The 22,513-nt window shown below is 44.1% G+C and overlaps 1 protein-coding gene across 2 annotated transcripts in view; it reads right to left on the bottom strand.

The window, feature by feature from the left end:
• Positions 1–22,513, bottom strand: part of gnptab (N-acetylglucosamine-1-phosphate transferase subunits alpha and beta) — a 32,467-nt gene that overhangs the window by 8,868 nt on the left and 1,086 nt on the right. Inside the window, exons 3-16 of one of the 2 annotated variants that reach the window (XM_083546204.1) lie at positions 22,391–22,510; positions 13,333–13,383; positions 12,311–12,507; positions 11,579–11,643; positions 11,287–11,421; positions 6,652–6,813; positions 6,371–6,550; positions 5,543–5,713; positions 5,279–5,402; positions 4,995–5,201; positions 1,826–2,748; positions 1,115–1,314; positions 249–478; positions 13–114 (exon numbers count right to left, since the gene is read on the bottom strand). In XM_083546204.1, coding sequence (XP_083402330.1) covers positions 71–114; positions 249–478; positions 1,115–1,314; positions 1,826–2,748; positions 4,995–5,201; positions 5,279–5,402; positions 5,543–5,713; positions 6,371–6,550; positions 6,652–6,813; positions 11,287–11,421; positions 11,579–11,643; positions 12,311–12,507; positions 13,333–13,383; positions 22,391–22,510 — 2,809 coding nt within the window. In that variant the 3' untranslated portion in view covers positions 13–70. Of the gene's footprint in view, positions 1–12; positions 115–248; positions 479–1,114; positions 1,315–1,825; positions 2,749–4,994; positions 5,202–5,278; positions 5,403–5,542; positions 5,714–6,370; positions 6,551–6,651; positions 6,814–11,286; positions 11,422–11,578; positions 11,644–12,310; positions 12,508–13,332; positions 13,384–22,390; positions 22,511–22,513 lie in introns of those variants that run through there. The other variant, XM_083546203.1, reaches the window with a different exon arrangement.

The following is a 22,513-nucleotide window of genomic DNA, read 5'->3' as shown; positions in this document are numbered from 1 at the left end:
CAATGAATTTTTCCGCTTAATAAGTAATTTCTTCATGAGACAATGGAGAACCTGGTGGTCATTAACGTTTTCACCACATGCTCGGCTTTGAGCTCCTGCATTGTGAGGTGTAAACTGAGTAAGTCGCTGATATGATTTGCACAATACTGATTAAAGATCCAAAAATAAGCAACGGATGCAAGCTCTCTTCACGTCTGGCCTAATGCTTCATCTTAGTCCTCTGTGTGTGTGTGTGTGTGTGTGTGTACAGCGTCGTACCTGTAGACTAAGTGGGAGTTCATGGATGCGAGTTGCGAGTGTACGGATTTCACGGTCTGACAGCACCCCCGATCGATCTGTGTCGATCTCGTCGAAGACCTGCGACACGTTGTACCGCTGCAGAGCGCTCATGAGATAGTAGAAATAAGAGAAGGCAAACTGCATGTCCTCGGAGTGGCGCACACGATGTCTGGAAGTCATATCGAACTCTTCAGGAAAGCTAAAAGTAAGAGGGGAAATAGAGAATGTCTGGAAGCTAATCGCATTGTAACTCAAAACTCATAAACACATCATTAAAAAGAAAATAGATGACCTACTGACCCTAGCCTCCCTACTGACCATGGCCTCCTTGCTAACCCCGGGCCTTTCTGGTGAACCCAGTCTCCCCAGTGAACACGGACCCCTCTGCTGACCAAGGCCTTTCCACTTAACCATGGCCTCCCTACTTACCACGGCCTCCATGCTGAACCCGGACCTCCCAGCTGACTCCGGGCCTCCCCACTGGCCATGGCCTTTCTGCTAACCCCAGGCCTCCCCGCTGACCCCAGTCTCCCCAGTGACCACGGACTCCCTGCTGACCAAGGCCTTTCCACTTAACCATGGCCTTCCAAATTACCACGGCCTCCCTGCTGAAACCGGACCTCCCAGCTGAACCCGGGCCTCCCCGCTGTCCATCCATGGCCCCCCATTGTCCATCCACAGCCTCCCTGCTGACCCTGGCAATCCCCTCGTTGACCACCCATGGCCTCCCTGCTGACCCTGGCTCTCCCCTTGTACCCGGCCACCTGATGTTTTACAGCAAAATATCAAAGTTCTCCACTCAAAGTAATTCCTGAAACAGGTTTGTGATCCTTACATGTCCTGCAGCCCCTGCATCACGAGGCGGTCGATCATGTGTGGCATGTGCGCAGGCACTTTGCGAGATGTGTAACCAAATATGCCGTTCAGAAGCCTGTTAACGTGACGGAGAGAATCGGCAAAGGTGTCCTGCAATCTCCGTCCGGCTGCCGTGCCATCACTTTGATACTGCAGCTCTCGCTCCAGACGCTCGCCTTCCTGTGAAGCCGAGGCACCAGACGATATTTGGTGAGTAATTATTATCTCTTGTGTATGGTGAAAGAACCGGTTGGTTCTGTGTGAACTTACATACTGTTCTACTTCCTGATACACTGTACAAAAAACAAAAATAAAAGTCTATGCTGCTTATTTTTTCTGGGTCCCTGCATGATTAACATTCATCCACAGGGCATGAATGGTGCTTATCGCTCTAGAACCTTGTAGAAGCCCCTGAAGGCCCATACGCGCCTTACTAAAACACTTTTCTGATGTTTTTTCCTTTACAAAGCCTACACACAGATGTCTGTTTTCTACACCGTAAACAATGTCTGAAAGTCCAGGACTGAAGTACTACTGCACTGCTTCATACTTATTCCAGGCTGATCTTTCCATGGAAGTGTCTGACTCGTCATAAAAAAATTCTATGCATGTTCTATATTTCACCTCTCCTCACTCCTACTACATTGCATTTGCTTTTCCTTCCTGTGCCCAAGGCCGAGCGATTACTTACCTTGAGAATGTCCTCAAAATATTTGCTCTTTTCCCATGGCAGGAAGCTCCATTCGAACTCTGGGTGGTATTGGAGCTTTCGGCCTACGTGTGGTCCATCGTCATGGAGAAGCTGCTGTTTGGGCTTGTTCCCTAATAGCGAACCGAGCAGTTTGGAGGTAGGAATCATCTCTGTGCCCGTAGCTTGTGGAAGCTCTTTAAGAGGCGCACTGTCGATCTTAACAGGGACGAGAGTACCTCCAAATTCTGGTTTGCTTTGGTTTTTCTGACTCGGACTGGCTTCGGATTTCACTGCTGCCTCCTGAAGTTTAGAAGTCCCACCTTGCTGAAAAAATGCCTTCAGTAGTTTACCTTTGGTCAAATTGTAACCTTTTTCAGTGATGTCCCCTAGAAGAAGCTTCTCGTCCAGATTCTGCAGCTCTTGCTTCACATCCTTGGGCAAAAGAGATATGTTTAGTGCAGGAACCACCTCGATCTGTCCAGGGGGCCGTTTTTGCACTTTGGGCCCTCGCTTCTCGACCGGGACGTCTGAGAACACAAACACTGGTTCATGTTTTGCCTTAATGGGCTTGGAGCTGTTATCCGTTTTCCCCTGCACTGTTGCACTGACGGTTACATTCAGCTTAGGAAGCTTGCGAGTGTCCACTGCTACAGTGAAGCTCATGGTGAAGTCATGGTCACCCTGAAAGGTGAGGTTGTAGTGGATTTGGGTGGCGTTGTAGCCATCAAACAGAAGAAGGTGCATTGTTTTCCACTTGTTGGTGATGGACGTGTGGCGCACCACAGGGTTGTCGCTGACCGATGCCTCGGAAACACGATCAGCCAGAGACGAAAAGGTGAAGTATGGACGGAGCTCACCTTGAGGCAGCGTATACAGTGTCTGGTTCCTCTGCAGAACGACGTGGTGCAGCTTATTGAAGTGATCTAAAACATGCAGTGAGGTTCTGGTTAGTATTTGCAGCTGGAAATCAATCAGGGATACTACACATTTTTTTATTTCAAAGTTCCATACTTTTCCAGACTCAAATATGCAGATTTCCCTAAAGATTTTTTAAACCATATAATAAAACACTGAACCACATTCAATGCACGGCATTTCATTAAAAGTGCAATTCTAAAACAGTCCAATGTTAAATCATTTATACATTTGATTTTTATACTGTAAACCTTCAATCCTATATAATATACAGTGAGGAAAATAAGTATTTGACACCCTGCTATTTTGCAAGTTCTCCCACTTAGAAATCATGGCGGGGCCTGAAATTGTCATCGTAGGTGCATGTCCACTGTGAGAGACATAATCTAAAAACAAAATCCAGAAATCACAATATATGATTTTTAAACTATTTATTTGTATGATACAGCTGCAAATAAGTATTTGAACACCTGTCTATCAGCTAGAATTCTGACCCTCAAAGACCTGTTAGTCTGCCTTTAAAATGTCCACCTCCACTACATTTATTATCCTAAATTAGATGCACCTGTTTGAGGTCATTAGCTGCATAAAGACACCCGTCCACCCCATACAATCAGTAAGAATCCAACTACTAATATGGCTAAAAAACGAGGTGTACACCTCCACAAGGCTGGAAAGGGTTTCGGGGAAATTGCCAAGCAGCTTGGTGAAAAAAGGTCCACTGTTGGAGCAATCATTAGAAAATGGAAGAAGCTAAACATGACTGTCAATCTCCCTCGGACTGGGGCTCCATGCAAGATCTCACCTCGTGGGGTCGCAATGATCCTAAGGAAGGTGAGAAATCAGCCCAGAACTACACGGGAGGAGCTGGTCAATGACCTGAAAAGAGCTGGGACCACCGTTTCCAAGGTTACTGTTGGTAATACACTAAGACCTCATGGTTTGAAATCATGCATGGCACGGAAGGTTCCCCTGCTTAAACCAGCACATGTCCAGGCACGTCTTAAGTTTGCCAATGACCATTTGGATGATCCAGAGGAGTCATGGGAGAAAGTCATGTGGTCAGATGAGACCAAAATAGAACTTTTGGGTCATAATTCCACTAAACGTGTTTGGAGGAAGAAGAATGATGAGTACCATCCCAAGAACACCATCCCTACTGTGAAGCATGGGGGTGGTAGCATCATGCTTTGGGGGTGTTTTTCTGCACATGGCGAATGCACTGTATTAAGGAGAGGATGACTGGGGCCATGTATTGCGAGATTTTGGGGAACAACCTCCTGGGGTCGAGGCTGGGTCTTCCAACATGACAATGACCCGAAGCACACAGCCAGGATAACCAAGAAGTGGCTCTGTAAGAAGCATATCAAGGTTCTGCCGTGGCCTAGCCAGTCTCCAGACCTAAACCCAATAAAGAATCTTTGGAGGGAGCTCAAACTCTGTGTTTCTCAGCGACAGGCCAGTAACCTGACTGATCTAGAGAAGATCTGTGTGGAGGAGTGGGCCAAAATCCCTCCTGCAGTGTGTGCAAACCTGGTGAAAAACTACAGGAAACGTTTGACCTCTGTAATTGCAAACAAAGGCTACTGTACCAAATATTAACATTGACTTTCTCAGGTGTTCAAATACTTATTTGCAGCTGTATCATACAAATAAATAGTTAAAAAATCATACATTGTGATTTCTGGATTTTTTTTTTTAGATTATGTCTCTCACAGTGGACAAGCGCCTACGATGACAATTTCAGACCCCTCCATGATTTCTAAGTGGGAGAACTTGCAAAATAGCAGGGTGTTCAAATACTTATTTTCCTCACTGTGTGTGTGTGTATATATATATATATATATATATATATATATATATATATATATATATATATATATATATATATATATATATATATATATATAACTCCACCGAATCACAAAATCCGCCATGATGCAGACATCCGGCAATTAAAACCGTCCGTGTGGAAACATTGAAAAGTTTCTGCTTGGGGTCCTGACAATTTACGGAATTTAAAAGGCTATAATTACTTTAATACATTTACATGTGTATATTTACAAGCTGCCCTGTCATCCGAAAATGTAAACAATTTAATAATGTAATAAAAATGATGTAAAGCAATAAGGCAATAGTATGGAAGTACACATATTTTTCAATACTCTGTGTTCTTATTTCCGATACTCATACAGACCTGGGAATCACTGGAACCAAATTTCATACTTTTGTTCATGTGCACACGTTCACTCACCCGTTCCACAGTCTCCGACGTCAAAACCGCAGCTCAGAACGTTGCACGCCTGGTCACAGAACTTATCCGCCAACCACGAGTTGGCGCAGCCTTGATTGCAGAAAGACACCCCTCCCAGACCTCCTAAATCTCCAGCAAATTGCCACGGCCGATCCACTACTCTCGCCCCTCCCCCGGGGCCTCCAAACCGCCCGCCGCCTGCTCTACCTGGATGAACAAAACATCATGGAACCAAACCCACCGATTAAGCTGCACAGTACAATGAGCCAAATAACGGCGCTCACTTTGACAATCTCCACCATCCCATTCACAGGCAGAATTATTGCAGGTCTTGTCACAGTAGCCATCCTTGATCCAGGAGCCTGGGCAGCCATCGGCACAGTTCGGAACAGGCCATGTCAGGTACACCTGTGAGGAGATCAAATGACCCCCATTCATTTCTTTGAAAGAAATTCAAGGGTGTGCTCCCCAATTCACCTTTGTATTTCACACTTTCTCTCACACACACACACAGACTGTTGTGTAAAAAAACAAGCAAATCCACGGACCTTCTGGCCTTTTGAATGACTGTAGAAATCATCGGGCCAGACGTCTTTGCCAAAAAGCACATCATCGTTGAGGTAGATAAACTTCTGCGAGAGGCCTGGAATTCGATGGATGTGCGTTTCAATGGCCGGAGAGCTAAACGTTGGCAGGTGGGACTTGTTTTGAAAGATATCCTGCAACATAAACATAACATGCAGATATACACCGATCAGGCATAACATTATGACCCCCTGCCTAATATTGTGAGGTTCTCTTTTTGCTGCTAAAACAGTCCCGACCCATCGAGCATTAACAGCATTAACTTCTTTAGCAGTTTGAGCTACAGGAGCTCGTCTGCTGGATCGGACCACACGGATCAGCCTTCACTCCTCACGTGCATCCATGAGCCTCAGCCGCCCATGACCATGTCGTCGGTTCACCACTGTTCCTTCCTTGGAGCACTTTTGATAGATACTGACCACTGCAGACCAGGAACAGCCCACAAGACCTGCAGTTTTGGAGATGCTCTGACACAGACATCTAGACGTCACAATTTGGCTCTTGTCAAACTCATTTAAATCCTTACGCTCGCCTATTTTTCCTGCTTCGCTGATTTCCTTCTGATTTGCATGTCTGTATTTTCAGCATTCCTGAAATAGCCTTTTTTGCATTTGGCAACGCCCAAAAACTCCATAAAAGGTCAAATGAAAAACCGGAGTGAAAAATGTGTCATTCTTTTGGAAATCCGAACACAAGAAAAAGAAAACAGCATCCATACAGGTGAGTCTAGAGATTCAGATTCTTAAGAACCCTGACCCTGCTCTGATAAAAACCCTACACCGTTCACAAACCTCGTGGGTAACCACGGTAACACGGGGGTTGTCCAGATTTAACCAGGAAGGGATCTGGCCATTGGTCACGATGAAGATGTGTCGAACCCAAGGGGCATGTCTCTCGACCGAGCGTATTGAATAGCGCAGCTCCTCGTTGTCCTCGAAGCGGCTAGCCGAAAGTTCCTCGTCCCGCTTCGTCTAGAGACGCACAGCACAAACACACTCAGACCGTGACGTACAATGAAAACAAATAAAAATTACAAACGTTTAATCTCAACAGGTGTCTGACACGGCGTTACCTGTGAGACTGCACTGATGTCCCAGAACAGGTACACAGAACTGATGCTGAGCTCTTTACCGGCCAAAGTTAGGTTCTTCCTGACCTGCTGTTGGAGGTTTGTGAAGTCCTGAGCCTTGTTCAGGTGCAGGAGTGCGATGCTGGCCTCAGAGTACAGCTGAAGCTAAATGACAACACACACCATTAGATTCTAAACAAAATGGATCTCAAAGGTTTGTAAGTGGGAACATCGTGGTGTGGGGCTGTTTTTTAGCATACAATACACAAAATCCACTGCTGTCTACCAGGACGATGAAGTTGAAACGCTGGTGGACATGCTATCAAGGCAGTGATCCAAACACACGGCCGAGGAAACTCAATTGGTTTCAGACTTATTTTACCAGCTCAAAGTGTTTAGGTATAAGTGTAAAGGTTGTGTGCGTGTCGAATACACTAAATGACATGGTCATACTCTGTGCCTCAGCTGGTGGCAGGTGTGTATATAGTGGGCTGTGAGTCTGCAGCTCTCTCCATGTTATGCCAGTAGGTGGGGCAGTTTTTCTGGGGCTGAGAGAGTCAAAGTTGAGGATGATTTGGTGTATTTCGCTGAAGAATTCGGTTCCAAGGTGTGTTTGTATTTGTATCTCTCTCTTTTTCTTACTTCGCCTCACCGCCCACCCTCTCCTTTTAGCAATAGTTCAGATGGATTAGCGCCCTCCTCGGCATGTCAACACCAAATCACGCTCACCCACTGATGAGTGTATCATTAGATCAGGGCTTTTATCACCTCCAATAATGTTGTCTCTTTATCTCTTTCACACACACACACCACTGTTGTTGTCATTCTTCTCCGCATGCCTTCGTAAATCCCTTCACTGCCAAACGAACCATTTATTAATAGCTTTCACTTAGTGCCTCTGTTTCCAGGAACATTTGCAATTATTTGCAACTATTAAAATGAGCTTCTCGTAGACTTTGACGTGACGGAACATCATACGACTTTGTGAGGATCAGCAGAGAACATTATTTATTCATTGATTTATTTGCATATTAATTATTTTAATAATTTTAGTAGTTATAAACTTTTTCTTTATTAAAGAGCAATACTAACTATACAAGAGTCTATGTTTTAGTTTGAAATTATCACAAACTTTGAGAACTTTGTCGTTTTCTTTGGCCTGAATCTGATGGAAGCCCTTTTCCGCCACACAAAAAAAAGTTTGCCTAATTCTGACTTTTTTTCCCTCGTAATTCTGAGATTATTATTCTTGTAGTTCGGACTTTTTGCCTCGCAAACATCCGACATTTCGGGTGCATCCACCAGTAAGCATGTTGCAGGCCTAAGGTTTGAAGCTGTTGATGTATGAACATGGCTCCTCTGCTTCATCCGTCTTGTTCCGTCCCCTCCAGAGCTGATTGTTAGACAGAGTTCTTTCCAGGTATCGGAGGCTTCGTTTAATACTAAGCGATTCTATTGAGTGTAGCCCATTTTAGTTTATTTAGTTTATGTTACGGAATAAAAAAAAAAAAAAATAAAAAATAAAAAATAAATCAAACACAGAATTGCGAGACAAAAAGAACCCCCTCTGAATTTTCTTTTTTTTCTGTGGCAGAAACGATCTTTTCCATGTGAATCGTCCCTTAGCTCTTTCCTCCCCGTTCCTCCATTTTTTTTGCGTTTGGAGCCTCTGCTCCTAGAATTTGGAGACCTTCAAGTGTTAATCCATTTACACTGTCAGAAAAAGGAAAAAGGAATAAAGGGAAGATGAACTACCACAGCGCCGTCACGTAACAAGTTTATTGTTAACGGTTTGCTGCCTTTTTTCTACGCTGGAGGCTCAATGGTGGTGGGACGTAAGCTGTAAGTGGTGGTGTAACTTTAGCATTAAGATTGTTGGCCAGGTTTGTATGTATGCTCTTAAAACAATGAGAAAACAATGCTATTTTTACATTTTGTGTTGTGATGTCAACAACAATGAACACCTTAAACCCCAGATATCAGTCTACCGAAACATGCTCTCAAATACCCTCATACCTGCATGGTATGCAGTGGAAAAAGAAAACGTCAAGAAAGAGTTACAAGATGTGAGGGATGTGCGTGTGACTGTTGATGGCTGGACCAGGATTGCAAAGGACCACTATGGGAGAGAGGGCTCCATGAAAGAGGAAGTCCTACATACAAGGGCAGTATACACATCCCAGACAGGGGACACTGTAGCAGAAAAGAGAGGAGATATCCGTGATAAATTTTGAGTAGTTGCTGTGACAGTGGATAATGCAGCAAACATGGATGAAGCAGTGGAAGAGAGTTTTAAAAAATGTGCTGCTCAATATGGAAATGTCCAGCCAGGTTAACCCAATTCCCTCTCATTTTGGATTGTCCAAACATGCCATCATCCATGATGTGAGAACATGGTGGAATAGCTTGTTTCTCATAGAGGAACGATTCCTGGAGCAGTTCCCTGCCATCCAGTCCACCTTGGGTCAGATTCTGCCTATCTTAAATAAACTCCAGCACCACTACACAGTTAATGAAGAGGACTTCTTCACAAAGTCCATCAAGGACACTGGAATGACCTCTCAAAAAGATGTTGAATTCTCACTTGTTTTCATTAGGATTATTCAGAAACTCATACTGTTTTTGTCTTGAAGGATGGCAACACCAGACAGGTCTTGGAGGAGGCCAGATTGAAGTCAAAAGTGGCAGATGAAGTGTGGACCAGACTGGAGGAGGGGCTGATGAGAAGGACCTCAGAAGAGGTGATAATTCTTATTGGAAATCTTCTCTTGAATTGTAGATCGATATATGTGACCTTTAGACCGAGCAGATAGAACAGGGGCTCAAAAAGAGAGCAGGTGACCAAGATGGCAGCTCATCTGATGAAGATGTTCATAGAGGAACTGCCCCTGAGGAGATGTTTGCTGTGGAGGACATGGCAGTTGAAGCAAGAACACAGACCACTGTCAGCAGCACTACAGAGAAGATTCAGACAGAGACAAAGCTGTACAGACGGCTTCCATCTACACTGTCCTCAGTGAGTCCAGTAACCTTGTGGTGGGACATGAGAGATTTGGCAGCAAGGTATCTCTACATGCATGAGCTTTCAGATTTGGCAGCAAGGTATCTCTACGTGCAAGCATCATCCACACCCTCAGAGCGCCCATTTTCCACTGCTGGGGACATTATCAGTCAGGAGCAGGTTTGTCTCCTAAAAAAAGCATTTTTCCTGAAGAATAACTGCTGGGTGATTTAAAAAAGGGAAGAGTACATCTTTGCTGTTTGTTCCAAAATCCGCCATCTGAGCTCAATTCACCACTTCCATTTGCCGGTATCACCCCGATACCTGTACCCATATCGATATCGGTACCATCCCTTAACTTAACACGCAAATTATTACGTGAGAACATTAACATGATTGTCACTTTCTCTGTCTCACAAACATCTCGGTCTGTGATGAGAGGTCAAGTAAGTGCTTTCACCGACATTTCAGCCAGTCTATCACGCCCTATAAAAAGACTCTCCATCATTCCCTCCTTCTGTCTCTCTAGGCTCTCTCACTCTTTATCTTCTCAGATAAAATACAAAAATAATGCCATGCCCGGGTTAAAAATGGCGCTTCATGAAGACATGATGAGAAAGCGTTGGACCTACACCCAAATCATACACACAGCGCTGTCCTCATTACCCTCAGCATGGTGTGTGTGCTTGTGTGTGTGTTAGAGGTCGACTGATTCATCATTCTTTGTAGAACTAATCGGCAACGATAGTTGATGGAACTATATGCAAAAATCCATATTGATAGTTTTTTCAGGTTGCGTCTGTCATTATACAGTAAGTGTTTTTTTTCATCCAGTATCTATTTTTAAAAAACCCGAACAGTTGATTAAACGTTTATGGTCGATTTAGTTCAATCCAACCTAGCTATCATAGCGGCAAAATCTACTCGGTCGACCTCAAAATCTACTCGGTCGACCTCTAATGTGTATATGATACACACCACCTAAACCAACAGCTTTACACCTCCACGTGGGGGACAAGAGAAAACGGCGTGGCAGGACGACATTGTCTATGGTTCTGGCCTGACTTCAGCGCATTCGGCTCCTTGGCTGTTCCAAATGTTCCACAGATATACATATATAGAGATTGGAAAAAACCATGGAAAGATGAAAGGAGCTTGTAGCCTGAGTTCATGAGAGCGCCCGAGCCAAGCCATGTTGCCCTTTCCGAGTGCGATCGTGGCAGCGTGCCATTCGAAACAGCTGCACATGGTAGAGTTACAGCCATATAACCGAGCAAAATCACAACACACACACACACACACACACACACACACACACACACACACACACACACACACACACACACCAGAGATTCATAAAAGTTAACGATGTGATAGTCGGCATTTGTATCGCGATGCATCGTTTTTAACACATTTGGTCCATGACAATAAAAAGTAATTTTCATTTCCATATAACACTATAAATAACACTCTAATCCCCTCACTCCACTATCAGGAACCGTAACCTACCCAACAGATCTCAGGAAGACACTCTGGGGGAGATGAGGTTTAGAAAAAAGCTGCCCGAAGCTGTGGATCACAGCTCATGTCCGACACCGTGTGGTCGCCTCAGGAACGACACTCCTGAACGTTCTCACCTGCTTGATTTTGCTTGTAACCATCAACGGTAGTTTGCCCCTCAGCTGATCGGAGTCCTTGAAGAAGGACGGGAAGCCGTTCAAAAAGGCCAGGGTCTGAATCCTCACCAGACCTGGAGCGTCTTTATCTGTCGTCTAGGAGGAAAGCACAAGTTGAGTTCTTTAAGAAGTGAAAATCTCTGCTCCATGATGTACCGATTTATTTTTCACGCACTGATCTGCGTACCTCAAAACAGCCAGACATTTAGGAAAAATGTATTAAACGTAAAAAAGTAAAAGAAGAATTTCTCACCAGATAGGCTTTGGAGACGGAGTGTTTCGGGAAGTTCTTCTGCGTTTCCGAGAGAGCTTTATCCGCTAGCAAAAGATGATTAGGATTATTTTAGATATGGGTGAATATAAATCTGCTGAGAGGGTACACAGCAGGATCAAGTGCAAATAAATGATCATGGAGAAGAAAAGAAATGATCTGAAACTCAAGTTACTGAGACCCTGACCAGAAGAAAGCACTTACTGAGGTCAAAATTAGTAAATAATAAAGTGATAATGGACACAGTGTATAGCCAGGAGCATTGAGATACCCGACCTTCATTTTCAACCATTTGTGGTTCTTTTCCAAAATGTAGACATACAATTGTCATTGGATGTGTAGAATAAAATTTTCTCTTTTTGTGAACTAGGAGACCAAAACATGTTCCATCATGACAACACTCTAGTGCACAAAGCCAGCTCCATGAAGATATGCCTTACATGGGTTGAAAGATTTGGAAGATCTCCTGCTATAGAGAACACCTTCTCACTTACATCTCCACAAGTACACTCCAAAATCTAGTGGAACATCTTCCCAGAGTGGAGGATATTATAACAGGAAATGGAGATTAAATGTGGAATGGGATGTGGGATGTCCCACTGTCTAATTTTATGAATTAATATAACCCTGAACCAGTGTGTGTGTGTGTGTGTGTGTGTGTGTGTGTGTGTGTGTGTGTGTGTGTGTGTGTTTGCCGTTTGTCCTTGCACTAACCTTTGCCCTGCGAGTGGAACACAAGCACAGTCACCCTGCTGGATGGCTGGAGAGGTTTTGCGATGTGCAGAACCTGCTGGGTGGAGGAGAGAACAGCGGATTTGGATGCCAGCTCCTTCACGGTGACATTAGGGGACAACGCCGGGTCCAACACTACAACCGGACCCACGATGCAGTGCGACAGAAGGCACTCGAACCTAAAAAACAGAACGCTGATGTGATGGAAAACTCTTCGATTCGATCAATACAAATAAAACAAATTGCTCGGATTAGATTTTATTTTTTTCTTTAAATCAGATAAAACGTGACGGAATAGAAGTGATGTATTTCAGAACACTCTTTTATCTGTCGTTTAGTTTATATGCCTCATACAAGTCTGTCTTTCTTACTGTCAGTCTAGCTGTCTGTCTGCTTCTATCTCTCTCTGCCTATCTGTCTGTCTGCTTGTCCTCTCGTACGGTCATTCGATTAGCTTCTCATTCTAGCTGTCTGTCTGCTTCTGTTTCTCTCTACGGATGTCTCTTTTAACCTGCCTGTCTGCCAAGTTCTGCATTTGTCTGTCTATATGTCTATTTACCTGCCTGTCTTTCTGTCTGCTTGTCCTACTATCTCTTTGTCTGTGTGTTTACCTGTCTGTCTATCTGCTTGTCAGTCTAGCTGTCTGTCTGCCTCTATGAATGCATGTCTGTGTACCTTCCGGTTTGTCCGTTTCTGCTTGTCCTCAAGCCTGTCTGTCTATTAAAATGATGTCTACCAACTTGCCTGTCTGACCATCCAACTATCTGTCTGCATGCTGGTCCTTCAACCTGTCTTTCTCTAACAGTCCGTTTTTTAGTGTGGTAGATCTCAGAACAATGAGGAATTTAGAGTAAGGTTCAAACAGGAAGTGGTCACATTCTAACAGTCAAACTGCAATCCCACTTACTCAAGCAGCGCACTTTGCAACACATGCTGCAAAACACACACATGTCGCAAAGCACACCACTGTAGAACAGATTGTATAGAGCTTTAAGTTGCCTTACCTTCTTTTAGGTGCCTCAGTGAAGTCACTCGAGTTCTGCCCCAGCATCTCTCTGTGTGAAAAAACAATATGAAAATGTTTCGGGCTCATCTGATAGACGTGTTTCAGGGTAGTGTAATATAGTGTAGTGTACAAACACACTCATTTTCTCTCATTCAATCACACTTATTCTCATTCAAACTCACCACAGACAAACACTCACACAATCACTCAGACACTCACACTCACACACAATCACTCACAGACACTCACTCACATAATCACTCACACTCACTTAAACAATCACTCACAATCACTCACAATCACTCACAATCACTTACACACACAATCAGTCATAATCGCTCACTTACTTACACAATCACACACTCACACAATCACTCACAGACACTCACTCACTGACATAATCACTCACACTCACTTAAACACTCACTCACACACAATCAGTTATAATCACTCACTCACTTACACAATCACACAATCACTCACTCACACAATCACTCACAGACACTTACTCGCACAATCACTCAAACACACTCACACAATCACTCACAGACATTCACTCATACACCGATTCACTTACACAATCACTCACTCACAATCCTCACAATCACTCTCTTACAAACACTCGCTCACAAACACTCAGTTACACATTCACTCACAATCACTCACAATCACTTACTCACTCACTCACTCACAGACACTTACTCGCACAATCACTCACAGACACTTACTCGCACAATCACTCACAGACACTTAATCACACAATCACACACTCGCACAATCACTCACAGACACTTACTCGCACAATCACTCACTCACACAATCACTCACAGACACTTACTCGCACAATCACTCACTCACACAATCACTCACAGACACTTACTCGCACAATCACTCACACACGTTCATTCACTCAGATTATTGTTTTCTCTCTTGTTAGTTTTTGCATTATTAATATCCAGAATGGACTATAAAATTACAGACAAAAACTTAAAACAGGACATTTAAGAAATAAACATTTTAGGACAAAAAAACTGTATATGTTAGTAATAAAAATCTGAACAGTGTGCTGAGAAAAATAAAATAATTGACTCCGGTGTTTTAAAAAATAAGCAGAATTGAGTCTCATGTTGCCACCTCATGTTTGTTTTATTTCCCTGATCACTACTCCTTCATTGTAGCACTGCGCTTGTTGGGGGGAGCTGAAGGAAACGTTTTATCAGTCAGAGAAACACCACAGGAGGGGTCTTCAGCCACTGGTACACCACAGAGCAGTTTCATTTTGAGAATATTTTTGCAGAATGAGTGATGAGGAGCTTCTGAGAGCGAGACGAATTATTAGAGACGTTTCAGTTTGTAATTCAGCTCAGTAACGAAATAAAGTCACATTCCGACTGTTCATATCTCTTCCTTACACAACCTTAGAGCTGTGTGGAATTTGTCCGAAGGTCTTAGTCCAAAAAAAACAAAACAAAAAAAAACCATTCTGATTCATGCTGTGTTCAGGCTAAAGGTCAAACACTCCTTCTGGAAAACCTTGAGTTCAGCATGTGACAGCAAATCAACATTGCGACTCAACGTCAAGTGTTTAAAAGTGATCATATATTATACACTTTATTTTCATGATAAAATCCTCTCTTAGCATGTAGAACAGCTTTACACACTCTCAGCATCTGGACAGTTCGTTCCTCCAAACATTCAGCTGAAACACCGTGCCTCAAAGATGTGCTTCAATAATTGGAGATTTCTTGTTCATCCCAGAGCAGTTCAATAGGATTTAGGTGCAGTGACTGGGCAGGTGATTCCATGATAGATATCACTCCAGACGACTGTTTGCTCTTTAAATAACACAGGTCTTACAGGTTCATCATCTTGTATGGTGAAATTTGTTCCAACGAGCTGCAGTCCAGATGGAATCGCATGGTACGGTATGGTTGCCAGGTTGGTTCAGAATTCCTTTCACCATTTACATGTCATTTAAATTCTACTGTTACTGCCTAAGGTGACATTTTAATGAAAATTAATACCACAACATGACGAGGCACAGTAAAGTGTTTCAGCTGAATGTTGAGAGAAAGAAACTCGTTTAGTATCGTGTAAAGCTGTTTTTAAATGCTACGGGAGGATTTTATACCGGAAATAAAGATATAATTATTTATAGATATGTTTTGTTGAAAGAAATCCCTAGACTGTTACATTACAGGGTTTGCTGCATGTAAACAGAGCATGTGTGCGTCTCTCTAAACCAGAAAACAAGTGGTGTCCGTTTATCACGGGCGGTTTTGGAATGTAAATACAGTGATAAACGGGGGATTACTGTATATATACACCTCCCTGGTTTTTGGTACAAATTTTACTTTGTAAAAGAAATCATTTGTGGTCGAATCTGTGAAATTCACCAACACATCTGGATGTTAAATGCAAGATTTCCTTAAAAGTTCTGATTTAACAACAAAAAAAAAAAAACGTTCCTGTGGTTCTTGTATGACTTGGTTGGAGTCAAGTCAAGAAGTCAAGAAGCTTTTATTGTCATTTTAACCATATATAGCTGATGCAGTACACAGTGAAATGAAACAACGTTCCTCCTGAACCCAGGTGCTACATAGAACAACATAAAACAAACAGTACAGAACAGAAGAACACAGGGCCGAGAACTAAGATCCTCGCCACATAAAGTGCATGTGTGCAGCTGGTGCAAACAGTGCAAAAGACAACAGACAGTGCAGGACAATACACAATACACAAAATATAAAATTAAAAATAGAAATAGCTCCGCCAGTAAAACCTGTCGTAACAGAATAAGGTGCAGTGTAAACAGAAAAATGTAAACAGAATTTGTGCAATTCAGCAGTAGCAGCAATCAAAAATAGATTTAACAGTAACCAAAGGATTTGGACAGAATATTGTGCAAAAAAACAAGTCCCGGAATCAGCAACAGACGGCATGTAAACATTTTGCGATCGTGAAAAATGTGATTGGTATTGAAAACCTGGGTGAGCGAAGTGTATGATGGGTGTTGAGTCCGGTTTGTGCGGATCAGTCACACAGTTGTGTGTAAGTGTGTGTGTGTGTGCGTGTGTGTGAGAGAGAGTTCAGTTCAGTTCTTTGTTGAGGAGCCTGATGGCTTGCGGGAAAAAACTGTTGCACAGTCTGGATGTGGCGGCCGTTCGGAACCGTTTCCCTGATGGTAGGAGTGTGAAAAGTGTGTGTGACGGGTGTGTGTGATCGTCCACAATGCTGTGTGCTTTGCGGATGCAGCGTGTAGTGTAGATGTCCATGATAGAGGGGAGAGAGATTCCGATAATCTTCTCAGCTGTCCTCACTATCCTCTGTAGGGTCTTGCGGTCCGAGACGGTGCAGTTCCCAAACCAGGCAGTGATGCAGCTGCTCAGGATGCTCTCAATGGTCCCTCTGTAGAACATGGACAGGATGGGGGGAGGGAGATGAGCTTTCCTCAGCCTTCTCAGGAAGTAGAGACGCTGCTGGGCTTTCTTGGTGATGGAGCTGGTGTTAAGTGACCAGGTGAGCTTGTCCGCCAGATGAACACCAAGGAATTTGGTGCTCTTGACGATCTCCACTGAGGATCCAGCGATGATCAGTGGAGAATGGTCACTCTGTGTTCTCCTGAAGTCAACAACCATCTCTTTAGTTTTGTCGACGTTTAGAGACAGGTTGTTGGCTCCACACCAGGCTGTTAACCGTTGCACCTCCTCTCTGTATGCTGACTCGTCGTTCTTGCTGATTAGACCCACCACGGTCGTGTCATCGGCAAACTTGATGATGTGATTCGAGCTATGCATTGGTGCACAGTCGTAAGACAGCAGAGTGAACAGCAGTGGACTGAGCACACAGCCCTGGGGGGCCCCAGTGCTGTGTGGTGGTGCTGGAGATGCTGTTTCCGATCAGGACTGACTGAGGTCTTCCAGTCAGGAAGTCCAGGATCCAGTTGCAGAGGGAGGTGTTCAGGCCCAGTAGGCTCAGCTTCTCAATCAGGTGCTGAGGAATGATTGTGTTGAATGCTGAACTGAAGTCTATGAACAGCATCCTTACATAAGAGTCCTTGTTATCCAGATGGGTGAGGGCCAGATGGAGGGTTGTGGAAATAGCATCGTCCGTGGAGCGGTTTGGACGATATGCGAACTGCATTGGGTCCAGTGCGGGTGGAAGCTGGGTCTTTATGTGCCTCATGACGAGCCTCTCGAAGCACTTCATCATGATGGGTGTGAGTGCAACGGGACGATAGTCATTGAGGCAGGAGACAGAAGACTTTTTCGGCACAGGAATGATGGTCGTCGTCTTGAGGCACATAGGAACAGTGGCGCTGCTCAGGGAGATGTTGAAGATGTCAGTGAGGACATCTGCTAGCTGTTGTGCACATTCCCTGAGCACTCTGCCAGGAATGTTGTCTGGTCCAGCAGACTTCCGTGGGTTAACTCTGCATAGAGTTTTCCGCACTTCAGCTGTGGTTAGACAGAGCACCTGGTCACTGGGAGGAGGGATGGTCTTCCTCGCCACCATGTTGTTCTGCACCTCGAACCGGGCGTAGAAGTCGTTCAGCGCATCTGGGAGGGAGGCGTCACGGTCACAAGCAGGTATTGTGATCTTGTAATTCGTGATCGCCTGGATGCCCTGCCACATGCGCCGGGTGTCTCCACTGTCCTGGAAGTGGCCGTGGATTCTCTTGGCGTGTGCGCGCTTCGCCTTTCTGATGGCACGGGACAGTTTGGCCCTTGCTGTTTTTAAGGCCGCCCTGTCCCCTGCTCTGAAGACAGAGTCTCTTGTTTTTAGCAGCGCACGCACCTTGGCGGTCATCCACGGCTTCTGGTTGGAGCGTGTAGTGACTGTCTTGGGGATAGTCACGTCATCAATGCACTTGCCGATGTAGCTGGTCACTGTTGACGCGTATTCCTCCAAGTTGATGAAATCGCCGTTGGTTGCAGCTTCCCTGAACATGTCCCAGTCAGTGCATTCAAAACAGTCCTGGAGGGCAGACATGGATCCTGCTGGCCAGGTTCTCACTTGCTTCCGAACTGGTCTTGAACGCCTGCTGAGTGGTCTGTATGCTGGGATCAACATAACAGAGATGTGGTCTGAGTACCCGAGGTGGGGGCGGGGCTTTGCCCGGTATGCGCCCCGGATGTTTGTGTAAACAACATCCAGCGTGTTTTCTCCTCTGGTTGCAAAGTCCACATTCTGATAAAATTTAGGGAGCACAGTCCTGAGATTTGCGTGATTAAAATCTCCGGCGACTATAAACAATTCGTCAGGGTGTGAGTTTTGAAGTCCGCTAATGGTCCCGTAGAGCATGCTGAGCGCTTCCTTAGCATTAGCGCTAGGTGGTATGTACACTCCGAGCACAATAGCGGTGGTGAATTCCCGGGGTAAATAAAAAGGTCTACATCTCACAACAATAAACTCCAGCAGCGATGAGCAGTAGGTAGAAACAAGCACAGAGTTCTTACACCATTCCGTGTTGATGTAAACACACAGACCGCCGCCGCGAGTCTTACCGCACAGAGCTGCATTTCTGTCGGAACGAAACGCGGCTAGCCTGTCCAGCTGGATGGCGGCGTCCGGAACTCTGTCGCTCAGCCACGTCTCCGTAAACACAAAAACGCAGCAGTGTCTGAACTCACGCCGAGTAGCTTGTTGGAGTCTGATGTAGTCTAGTTTATTGTCCAGAGAGCAGACATTTGCCAGCAGTAGTGATGGTAGAGCGGGCCGGCTAGGGTTAGCTTTTAGCCTAGCATTAGCACCCGCTCGCTTTCCGGGCTTCTGTTTTCTCGTGCAGCGTTCCCGATTCCCCCTCCTCCGCCTGTCCGCCGCAGGCGATGCCGAGGACCGGAGGCCTGGTTCTCGGAGCACGCCGAGGTCGCGTAGCTTCTGCCGCAGGTCATCATTAATGGTGTTGTTTGGGTTGTTGCTGAGTTCGTTCAGGGTTTTTCGGTTGTACACAGGGACACCGGTTGCTCTGATGTCCATGTATTGTAGTAAGGCGGGCTACAAAGTGAGAGTAGCACCATTTTGGGTCCGGAGCGGCCGCTGCGAGCTACTGCCGCGCCGCCATCTTGGAATCATTCCAGAATTGCACAGATCCGCAATAGGTACAAGTACTAATGTACCAACCTCATGATGTACGATGTTTGTGTTCAAAACAAATCAAAATCATTCGCCGAAACTGAAAATTCTGGTTTGACTTCTGACTACAGCTTTATTCCTTATAAATAAATAATTAAATATATATATATATATATATATATATACAGTGGGTACGGAAAGTATTCAGACCCCCTTAAATTTTTCACTCTTTGTTATATTGCAGCCATTTGCTAAAATCATTTAAGTTCATTTCTTTTCCTCATGAATGTACACATAGCACCCCATACTGGCAAAAAAACACAGAATTGTTGACCTTTTTGCAGATTTATTAAAAAAGAAAAACTGAAATATCACATGGTCCTAAGTATTCAGACCCTTTGCTGTGACACTCATATATTTAACTCAGGTGCTCTCCATTTCTTCTGATCATCCTTGAGATGGTTCTACACCTTCATTTGAGTCCAGAAATTTTTGATTATACTGATTGGCCTTGATTAGGAAAGCCACACACCTGTTTATATAAGACCTTACAGATCACAATGCATGTCAGAGCAAATGAGAATCATTAAGGTCAAAGGAACTGCCTGAAGAGCTCAGAGACAGAATTGTGGCAAGGCACAGATCTGGCCAAGGTTCCAAAAATTTTTTTGCTGCACTTAAGGTTCCTAAGAGCACAGTGGCCTCCATAATCCTCAAATGGAAGATGTTTGGGACGACCAGAACCATTCCTAGAGCTAGCCGACCGGCCAAACTGAGCTATCGGGGGAGAAGAGCCTTGGTGAGAGAGGTAAAGAAGAACCCAAAGATCACTGTGGCTGAGCTCCAGAGATGCAGTCGGGAGATGGGAGAAAGTTGTAGAAAGTCAACCATCACTGCAGCCCTTCACCAGTGGGGCTTTATAGCAGAGTGGCCCGACGGAAGCCTCTCCTCAGTGCAGGACACATGAAAACCCGCATGGAGTTCTCCAAGATGGTGAGAAATAAGATTCTCTGGTCTGATGAGACCAAGATAGAACTTTTTGGCCTTAATTCTAAGCGGTATGTGTGGAGAAAACCAGGCACTGCTCATCACCTGTCCAGTACAGTCTCAACAATGAAGCATGGTGGTGGCAGCATCATGCTGTGGGGGTGTTTTTCAGCTGCAGGGACAGGACGACTGGTTGCAATCAAGGGAAAGATGAATGCGGCCAAGCACAGGGATATCCTGGACAAAAACCTTCTCCAGAGTGCTTTGGACCTCAGACTGGGCTGAAGGTTTACCTTCCAACAAGACAATGACCCTAAGCGCACAGCTAAAATAACGATGGAGTGGCTTCACAACAACTCCGTGACTGTTCTTGAATGGCCCAGCCAGAGCAATGACTTAAACCCAATTGAGCATCCCTGGAGAGACCTAAGAATAGCTGTCCACCAACGTTTACCGTCCAACCTGACAGAACTGGAGAGGATCTGCAAGGAGGAATGGCAGAGGATCCCTGAATCCAGGTGTGAAAAACTTGTTGCATCCTTCCCAAAAAGACTCATGGCTGTATTAGATCAAAAGGGGGCTTCTACTAAATACTGAGCAAAGGGTCTGAATACTTAGGACCATGTGATATTTTAGTTTTTCTTTTTTAATAAATCTGCAACAGTGTCAACAATTCTGTGTTTTTCTGTCAATATAGGGTGCTGTGTGTACATTCATGAGGAAAAGAAATGAACCTAAATGATTTTAGCAAATGGCTGCAAGATAAAAAAGTGAAAAATTTAAGGGGGTCTGAATACTTTCCGTACCCACTGTATATATATATATATATATTTACTGCTCCAAGGGATCTTTTCATTCCTGAAGCCTTCAGGGTTCTCGTTTATAAACGTAACGTACACACAAAAAACAAGGCTAAAAACGTGTGTAAGCCACTTTCTATGCAAAGGTTGTCAGAGTTTAGCGGGTGGTGCGTCAGTAATAATGGTCCATGGGGAAACACGGTGCTGTAGACGAAGCTTTTTCCGTTTCCGAATTACTCGTTACTCAAGGAATCGTTTTAGCCCTACAGCAATTTAAAAAAAAATCAAATACAGCATGGGATGGGATTTGGGTGGCAATGGGGTGGAAAATTGCTGGTAAATTTCCATGGAAACTTCATCAGGGGAACTTTGGATATTTTTTTACAGGAATTAATTATATATGTATATAAATAGTATCATATACAAACATAAATATAAACATTTTGTTTAGTCATAAGCTGACACGCATGCAAAATAATCAGATTTATATATATATATATATATATATATATATATATATATAAAATGGACTGTGACTTTTTATTTAATTGTTAGTATAATGTTGTTACACAGAAGCTTCCACACAGCACAAGGAAGTTTTAATCATAAATGTGTATTATTTATGTACATTTTTATGTAATTTATGGGAAGGATTGCCGAAATGCGGTGTGATATGTTATGCCAGGTGGAATGCACAGTTTGTTTAGGGGTGTGGCTTAATTGGTCCTGCATTAATTGTGCAGGAATGTGAAATTGAATATTAATGTGCAGGAAAAAATCGCATTAAATCTGGTTGTTTAAACCAAAATGATCCTACGAGATTTTTCTAAACTACATTTGCGGTCCCTGTTAGAGGCTCACCTGCGATTTTGTCAATTCCCAGTTTATTCTCGTTCATTTCCATGGAATTTCTTCTGGAATATTTCAACCCTAGATGGAGATGCCAATTCAAATGATAATTATTTAATAAATGTGTGTGTCAATCGAATCAAACTCTCTCTCTTTGTTACTACAAAACGTCCTACCAGAAGGATCCTGATTAGGTAGGACATTTTGGAGACAAGGTCAGAGAGGTGTGATTGAGATGGTTTGGGACATGAGGGACAAGAATACTGAGGTTTACAGATGTGGTGAATATGAGAAGAAGAAGAAGAAGAAGAAGAAGAAATGTGCATGTGAGAGAAAAAGAGAGACCTTCGCTTTCTCTGCTCCTCTTCCAGCTGGAGTTTGAACGTATGGAGGTCCTTCAGGAGCTCAGTATCACTACCGTTCACCCATGTGTACACCACGTCTATGGGCATGGGCAAACACAACCTG

This window comes from Silurus aristotelis (genome assembly GCF_946808225.1).
Source record: "Silurus aristotelis genome assembly, chromosome: 7".
NCBI classification, from domain to species: domain Eukaryota; kingdom Metazoa; phylum Chordata; class Actinopteri; order Siluriformes; family Siluridae; genus Silurus; species Silurus aristotelis.
This window is presented reverse-complemented; position numbering and strand designations above follow the sequence as displayed.